The sequence below is a fragment of the Protobothrops mucrosquamatus genome, unplaced genomic scaffold (genome assembly GCF_001527695.2).
Source record: "Protobothrops mucrosquamatus isolate PMUCROS unplaced genomic scaffold, P.Mucros_1.0 scaffold285, whole genome shotgun sequence".
NCBI classification, from domain to species: domain Eukaryota; kingdom Metazoa; phylum Chordata; class Lepidosauria; order Squamata; family Viperidae; genus Protobothrops; species Protobothrops mucrosquamatus.
The window spans coordinates 404,182-413,464 of record NW_015386629.1 but is presented as its reverse complement, the minus strand read 5'-3'; the positions used below and the strand labels follow the sequence as shown (position 1 = coordinate 413,464).

The following is a 9,283-nucleotide window of genomic DNA, read 5'->3' as shown; positions in this document are numbered from 1 at the left end:
TCTGGGTGAGGAACAAGGGTTCGGCTGGACTCTGACAACACTGAATGGCTTTGGATTTGGGGCCTCACTGGTTCCAGGACTATGCTATCTTTAATGCTGGATGGAGATGCACTGTCCCAGACAGATCCAGTGTGCAATCTGGGGCTCCTTCTAGATTCACAATACCTGCTTGATGAGCAAGTGGCAGTTGTGGCTAGGAGGGCCTTTGCACAGCTTCTTGTTGTTTTCTGGCAGCTATAGAAATTTAATTAGTATATAAATAACCACAAGTTACTTAGTTATCACATTTCTATAGCCACCCATCTCACAAAGTAAGTCATTTGGCCCTGCAGATTTGAATTCATTTTAAGGTAGCAGGTTCTTATCATACTTTTATCAATCCTGAGCTTTGTCCTCCCATTTGCTCAGTCATGTTTCTAAAGGCTTTCTCCCCTTTCTGGAAGAAAATAGATACAAAGAAAGTGTTAAGCAATTCCACCATCTCCTTATTTGTTGTCATTATTTCCTGGTCTGCATTGAGCAACAGACTAATAGTTTCCCCGAGTTTTATTTTAGACATATACATTTCTTCAATTATGGAGTCCTTGGTGCTGAACTTGATTACTTGTTTGCAAATGTTTCTTTACCCAACTAGGTAACATCAGTGCTAGTGATAGACACATAGAGATATGTTACATTTACACACTATTCAAACGAGACAATAACAAGCTTAGAAGGAAACAAAAAGACCAGAACATATTCTCCCCAGCAGCCAATACCCATATAAGCAGAAATCAACAGCACACAAATATTGTAATGAAGGAACTACCATGGAGGAAACCACACCCTCATCAACTCTGATAGGGCAAGCTACTTTAAATAAACAGGAAGCAAACCCTACACAGACTAGCACTGATGATGTTATCTAGTTGGGTAATGAAATGTTTGCAAGCAAACAACCAAACTCGGAGAGCACCAAGAATTTCCAGTTCAAACCTGAGCTACGTATATTCTCTTCTATTGAATTTTTTTACATACTTTGCTAGTTTAATCTCATTCTGAATGTTTGGTTTCTTGCCATCCTTACAGTCTTTAGTTACCAGCTAGGGTTCCCTTTTAGTAAGTTAGACCACTTCCATTTTTTATATCTCTTTTTTTTTTGCTTCTACTTTTTCAGTTCATTCATAGGCAGGCAGACAAATGGACAGAGCTTATGGTTTCAAGTCAATCTTGATTCCTGACTACTGCCTGGAGAAGTTCTCATGGCAAGAGTTTTAGAAGTTTTGTCATTCTTCTAAAGGTTGAGTTTTGTGCCTAAGGCAGGATTAAAACTTACAGTCTTCTGGTTTCTATCTTGGCACCTTTAATCAGTATATCAAACTGACCCTTTGTTCATCCATTTTTTTCTCTTCCATTCAATCCTGTCTCAGAGACTGCTAGGACATGTCCCTGCAGTATTCTTGGCAAGGTTTTTCAGGTTTGCCATTGCCTCCTTCCTAGGGATGAGAGAAAGTGACTAACCCAAGATCTCTGTGCCTAAGGTGAAACTAGAATTCACACTCTCCCAGTTTGCAGCCTGATGGCTTAACTCAGTGGCTCCCATCCTTCTGGGAGCAGGGACCAGTTCTGTGAAGGGTGATTTTTCCACTGACCATGAGGGTGTGGTTTTGCACACTGCCTGGATCTCGCACGATAGGGCTTTGCTCGGTGGCATGGCCTGGTTCCTGTTGGGCAATGGACTGGTACTGGTCCACAGCCCAGGGGTTGGGGACCCCTGCCTTAACTACTATACAAACCGATTCTCTTGTTCACCCATAAAGGCCTTTAAGGGGATTGTCACTGCCAGTATTTTTTCCTACCTCATTTTTTAGGATCTCCCACCCCTCTTCAACTAGTTTAGTCTTTATCATTTCATGTCATGATACATTGTGTACCTTTTACCCAGATCACTAAAATCTACCTTCCTGAAGCCCAAGGTATATGGGAACATACTTTCAACTCTTATATTATATTTATATAATATAATCTTCCCTTCCCCCTTAGCTACTTTCTTCACAGGTATTGACATTGTCATTTCATCAATCAATCAATTCTACATCGTTAGTCAGTATTGGACCAGACAAGGGACCTTCTTGTTTCTTCTTCAACTTTTTACAAAATGCAAATACCAGCAAAAGGGAAATCTGTTGGACATGTGACTCAGCTTTCCAGGAGATAAACATGATAACTGAAGTCTCATCCTGCAGTCTTGAGAACTTGGTAAATTAATTTAGAAATACATTTCAGGCATAGTGTAGAAATCTCTCACAATTATATCAGTGTTCTTTTTAACTCTGTTTAATCTTACCCAGATTCTTTCAGCAATTTCCTGGAAGGAAAAACACTTACATGAATAAAGTCTCCTAGACATCTATCATTCCTATATAAGCATTACATTATTTATATTCTGCCTTAGTATAGATACATAAAAGTAAATCATGCAGGCCATAATACACAGTAATATGTGATGCTTATGTAACATGGCATGTGCCTACTTGAATACATGTACGCTGCTGCTCCCTACAGGATTAAATAACAAACTGCTGTTTTCAAATGTAATAAGGTTTCAAAAAACAGTGATGCACAAGAAGGCAAAGAAAAAAACCAAAGGCAAACAGGTCCAACTAGATCAAGCATGTCAACTTGTATTCTGAAAAGGGGCCTGCTGAATAATTGCCCAAGTGTATTAGAAGCGCCGTATGTTTTTGAATAATATTTTAGGCAGGTGCAGACTAAAATACAAAACGTAGCAGAACTCAGTTTCCCACTTTACACATGTGCAAAGGCACTTCCATTTATTATTCTCGAATAAACTGTTCTGTTTGAGAAACGACGAAGGAAGCCGCTCCGAAGCGGGTGGAACAGTACTATTTGCACAAGGCAACTTGACATCTGGGCTACGTTATACAGGACCCTTTGGCGGTTGAAAGTGGGAATACGTCACCTCACTGAATGACAGAGCAGTTTTCATCTTGCATTGCTGAATAGGGGCTGCGAAAATCCGGACAAGCACATTCAGATGTCAGCCCAAAGGCACAAAAGCCGTGGTTGTCCGAAGTTTCGCAGCCCTTATCCGTAGCCGTGCCTTCCTTTCGTCAGAGCAACTACATCTCCCAAAGTGCTCCGCGCGATCCTAAAATGGATTCCCTTCCGGCAGGGAAGCGACACTAGGGTGATTCCCCAAGCTGGAGGGCGTTTGAGTAGGAACGGAATTGAGGTGGAGAGCTAAACGGAAACGGGTTCTCCTGATAGAGGGGCTGGTAAGGGCCGGTTCCGGGTGTCACTTACTTGGCGACGGAGGTGGAAGGAGGGGGGGGGAAGGAGAAGAAGATGGCGTCCGACATGGAGACAGAAGTGCAGGCCCTTGACAGAAGCCTCCTGGAATGTTCCTCCGAGGAGATTGCCCTGGTAAGGCCCTCTCCAGAAACAGCGGGCGGAACCTGCCTCTGCCGCGGGGCTCCAAGCAAAGCGTAGCAGGCAGGAGAAGCGAAAAACGGACGGAGACGGTAGACAGGTGGCGTCAGAACCGGGTTGAAGCAAAGGATATGGTAGAGGAGCGAGGGTGGGAGGGCGCCGAAAGGATTTGGGCTGTCAGGCCTGTAGTTAGAACAAATAGGCGGGTGGAGGGAGGAAATGGCGGGGGTCTGTCCTGGAGAGATGAGATCCAGGGGAGCTTCTGAGTGTGAATAGCTCGCAACGAGTGGGAGAGATTCAGTAGATAGGTGGCAGAAAAGAGGGCTGCGAAGCGGTGGCTTCCCTTTAGGAAGAGAATGAGGAGGCAAATTGCTTGCAAAAGAGGCGCTTTGGAGGATGGAAGGAGACGGTTTCGAGTCCTTAGCTTTGATCGGCTAGGGAGGCAAAAAATATCATTTGGTAAACGTAGGCAGTGCTCAGTATATCGTAAGTATATTCTAGTCTTTGTTGTTTCACTGGGTTCAAGAGTTGACTGAGAACTGAGCCATCTCAATGAATTGGTAAACATAGGTTGTTGCCTGCAAGGATTGAAGTAGAGAATTGAAAGAAGTGTTTTGCTTGTTTTATTTTGGAATTGCAGCAGACTACAGTTGCTATCATGATTTTTTTCCAAAAAAACCCACTCTTTAATATTAGAACAACTTATGACAGTAAATATGGATATAAAGAGAAAAAGTCTTTTAACGTAATTGTTTTGTGGTCCTAAGATATAGTGCTCTATGAAATAGGAAGTGTGAACCAAAAATGGCTTGAAGTGTGCTCCATTTACCTTACTTCAAGTGTAATCCATGTTTTCATTTTCCAACAGTAGAATTTGATTTATTTGATTGACATTTATACTTATTTAACTATGTAGATAATTTTGTAAACAGATTCTGCAGTGCTTGCTATATTGGTCTAGTATGGAAAATAATAAGCTTTATAATTTAAAGGTTAAAATTCAGTTACAATATTTTTTTATAAATGACACCCTACTTTATCACTTATAATTTTCAAAGACAAATTATTTTAGTTTACTTCAAGATATTAAGCATTTAATGGTCTGATACTTTTGATTTGAAACCATTTGAGGAAATGTTAGAAATTGACTGTTCACCAGATATATTCCAGTGAGTATAACCTGTGTCCATATTGTAGACATTGTAGCCCCAATTAATATAGAAAATGTCAGTTTGGGGAATGCTCATGTAATACTGATCCTTAGCACTGTCTAGTGGCAGATTGAATAACTCCTTTTGTTCTGAATAACCAGAACACAATCTTCTTTTATAATAGTGCCAGTGCTGGTCATTTGGCCTACTTTGTTTATGCAACCAGCTCTAAAGGGCAGATTGGATAGTTAAATGCCAATTACAAATTTACTGTTTGCCTGGTACTGAAGGATGATTGCTCCCAGATCAATAAACTACTGCACTCATTACTGCTATGATGTATGGGCAAATAAATAAAATTCTGCCCTTCCTTAATTTGCTAATAAGTATATAGATTGAGAATTGTCCTATTGTGATAGGGTATTATTTTTGATATCAGCCTTTTAAACTAGTCAAGATTTATATGTTTAAAATAAAGAGTTGGTAAATTCTGTTTAAATTCTGGTAAATTCATTTATTGAGGCATCAGTTTCCAGTTTGTTCAGAGTTAAATAAATTCAGCTATTTGTAAAGGTAAGGTTTTAAATATTAAAAATGTACTAGTGATTATTATGTATATATACATGTATATATAGAGGGGGGAGGGAGGAGGAGGTTATATTTCTATATGGTCATAGGTGAATCCTGTTTGCAGTGCATCTGTCAGAATATTTGTGGGAACTCTTACTCATTTTTTATAGTGATCAGCCAAAATTGTTTATTGTTCCTCTCAAGCATACTAATATTTAATATATGTTGAATATGTATTTGTGAAATTTTATGATCATTAAAACATGAAAGTATGAACTAAAGTGTGAAAAATATTTTGTATCTTTCACACACACACACACGGTGTTGAGTGGAAAATTAAAATGTTGGTATTAAATATTATAATACCCAATTATAATTGGGTTTGTACATTTTCTTCAATATATGCCATGACTCCATGACTCTGATTTTCTATATAAACTATGCACAATATGGGATTATAAAACAGACTTGAGTATCTATTGAATTAAGTTCACAATTATGTAATATAAAATCTGCTATTGTATACTTCATTGCAGTAGCCTAATTTAGATGGGAAAATTATTTTGTTACTGTTGTTAAAAGGGTAAGAGCCATTACTGCTAGTGTATAAAAGTCCAGGCTAGATTTTAAGAGATCTGGTCCAATGGTTAGATTTGTCTGTATTTTCTTCATCTTTTTTTGAATCAGCTACTTTGATATAGTAGTACTTAGATGAAAACTTGTAATATTTTGTAGCATTTGATATGTTTTTGACAAGCTCAACTGTGTAATGTGGTTGTATTATGTGTGTTTCATGGCATTTATCATTGTTTTGTATTTATCCATTTCTTTGCTAAGTTACACTATGAGAAGACCTGATGATTTTGGTAAATATTTCTCATTTATTTAACATTTATATAACCATCCAATTCAGCACAGTGACTTCCGGCAGCGTACAACATTAAATCTTTAAGTAAACTTCCATTGCCAAGATTTTTTGAGTAAAATACATGACAATTAACAACAATTAATGTTATAGATTAAGCTCTAATGTATTTAGTAGGACTTATTCTAAATAATTATATACAGCATTTCAATATTACATTATCATAAAGCTGACACATATTCTAAAAATGTGTTTTCTGATATATTAATTTTTAAAAAGCATTAGGTATAGTATTACAATGGGATACTCAGTTTTCCTGAAATGTATTCTGCAGTTGCTCTTACAGACATTTGAATGGTATTGTAGCTTTACCTAGTTTTAAAAGAGTGTTTGGTATGCATTAGCTAAAAGAAAATGAGGACTTGGCATGTTTTTAAGAATATTTCTCTCATGCTACATATGTAATAAATTTTTCCCCTGTGGTCAAGAGCTGCACATGCATGTGGGTGTATGCGCATGCGCGTGCACACACACACACACACACACACACACACACACACACACACACACAGAAGGGTAGCCAAAAACTGCAAAAAGCATAATAGTCATATGGTAATATTTATGGAGTTGGGAATATTCAGTCATTTTTAAATTTTATTTTGGAATTATAGAAATTATTTTAATAATTATATTAATCTTCTAGGAGATATACACACCAATTTCCTTATTCCTGAGTTTCCTGTTAAAACCTAGTGAGAAATCATCTTGCTGTTATTACTAAAATTTGGCAACATGATTTTGGGGTTAAAAAGGAACTTAGAGTAGTTGTAGCCTTATCCTGGTCCTAAGAAAAACCCAATTTATTTATAACTGAACAAGAATCTTTTTAATTATTATATTTAAAAAACTCTAAGAAAATCTGAATTTGGCAAAACATTGTAGAGGAGAGCTGTGTATATAGTATATATTAGTCAAAATAAACTACCAGACGTCAATCAGTATATTGGAAAAATCATGTTCTGTAATTAGATAGGATGAAATTGTAATAAATGTACATAGAAATATCAGCAGGTTTTTTTAATGAATGTAGGTCATTTTCATTCATCCTTGCTTATCTCAATTATACAAGTTGCAATGTTATGGTATTGAAAGATCAAGGAGTGACAGCAGCACTATTTTTAGGCTTTATCGTGATATTCCATAACTTGGTGCTTTATCCTGTTATCCTTTGAGTTTTTGAATTTCACTGCAACAGTTCACAAGCAGAAACATAGGCATGGTACAGTATTTTTTTCTCTTACCCTATTAACTTTTTCATTCTTGTTTCTTACAAGTTCAAGCTAAATGCAAGTAATGCCTTTGTAGAAGAAGGGTGATGAACTTCCACAATTTTAATAGGTTTAAGATAATTTTAATTTTAATGGGCTTTTAGCACAGTGGTGGCGAACCTATGGCACTCAGAGCCCTCTCTGTGGGCACGCATGCCATTGCCCCAGCCCCGCCTCCCCGCAACCCCCTCCTCACCAGCAGCCTGCCCGGAAGAGAGGCTCCCCCAGGCACAGCCCACACAGAGCAGAGCAGCCAAGCACATGGCAGCCGGTAAGCAGGGGCAAGACTCCACCTTTGCGCCCCATCACGTGCAGGTGATGCTGCGGGGTGCGGGCAGAGGGTGTGGCCGCCATGGCGCTGCAAGGCTGCCTGGGCGATCTGTGGTGAGTGGCCCTGCGGGGGGCGGAGCAGAGGGCAGAATGGGGGCGGGCCGGGGGCAGGATGGTTTTTGGGCACTCGGTCTCTAAAAGGTTCGCCATCACTGATCTAGCAGCTATCAATTTGTATGATTTGTCTGTAGCAGAACAATTATTTTTTGTTACTATTTTAGTTGCAATAAAAAAATAGAAAAAAGTCCAGATGTAAGTTTTGAGAATCTTTTGGTTTTGCACATATATAATGTTGGAAAATATCTGATGAAAATGTCTGCAAATTACATATATGATCATCATCATTATGACCAGCTTGTGACCAGCTCCAAAGACATATGAGTGGTGGCTAAAAGATAGGAAGCATTTACAGAAATGTTGGAGTACCTGGTAATTGTCTTGATCTATTAAGGCAATTCTTACACTTTTCTGCTTACAGGTTCATGATAAATTTAACAAGTTTTGTTAAATCCTTAGGAAGATTAAAAAAAACCCACAAGTCTGAATTCCTTTTGTGTCTACTTTTAAACAATATTTATACAATGTATACAATTTATATAAACACACAATTTATTTGACATTCTTCAACTACAAGAATGTATGGTACATAGGTGACATCAATTTATGGGTGTACTGAGCATTTCAGTATGTTCAAAATGTTCCTGTGAATTTTGGGTGTTAAAGCCAGCTTTAATATTGAGTTTAACATTTTTCAATCCATCAATAGCTTTTATTCTTAGAACTGGGTAGCTGTATATTATTTTAATTTTGTACTTTTTTCACTTTTTTCTTGCAGAACTGGCTGCAAGCATCTGATCTTCCTAAAGAAATATATAAGCACCTAGCCTATTATGTGCCCCAAATTTACTGCAGAGGTCCCAATCCAGCCCCCGAAAGAGAAGATATGCTTGCACAACATGTTCTTCTGGGCCCAATGGAATGGTATCTTTGTGGTGAAGATCCTACTTATGGCTTTCAAAAACTTGAGCAAGCAAACAAACCTTCACATCTTTGTGGCCGAGTTTTTAAAGTTGGAGAACCTACCTATTCTTGCAGGTAACTACTATTCATTTTAAACTGTCCTTTAAAATTAGCATATTTACATTGGTACGTTACTAAAATCGGTTAAATGATGGTCATGTGTAATATTATTGAAACAATCCTGATGGTATCCTGATAATCAGGGAAGAAATTATTGATATGCTAATAAAATTGTATTTTGGAACCTAATAACTATTAGTGGTGATCAGTATGAAAATGGTAATAAAAATTAGATCAAATCATAATTTTTCATGTTGTGCTTCATGGAACATAGGGCTATCTAGATCCTTTTTTTATGAACCTTCTGACCCATGAGATTGTATGACTGTCAGTGTACAAGGAGCTCACATTTTCTGTTGTTTTAAACTCATTTTAACATGAAATTAATCACAGGTTTAAAAGTCATCACCTTACAGGAACAGAATATTTTTATCAGTTAGATAAATAACGGCAAGGGTCACTGAGTTCCCAAAATATTCTATAGCAACAGGCAACTATGGCTTAAAGTATGTAATTTGTCCAAAATG

At 37.8% G+C, this 9,283-nt stretch overlaps 1 protein-coding gene across 2 annotated transcripts in view; it reads left to right on the top strand.

Moving 5' to 3' along the window:
* Nucleotides 1-3,344: 3,344 nt before the first annotated feature.
* Nucleotides 3,345-9,283, top strand: part of UBR2 (ubiquitin protein ligase E3 component n-recognin 2) — a 69,366-nt gene continuing 63,427 nt past the window's right edge. For both annotated transcript variants that reach the window (XM_015814776.2, XM_015814775.2), the window contains exons 1-2: nucleotides 3,345-3,426; nucleotides 8,512-8,771. In XM_015814776.2, the coding sequence (XP_015670262.1) occupies nucleotides 3,349-3,426; nucleotides 8,512-8,771 (338 nt within the window). In that variant the 5' untranslated portion in view covers nucleotides 3,345-3,348. The remainder of the gene's footprint in view (nucleotides 3,427-8,511; nucleotides 8,772-9,283) is intronic.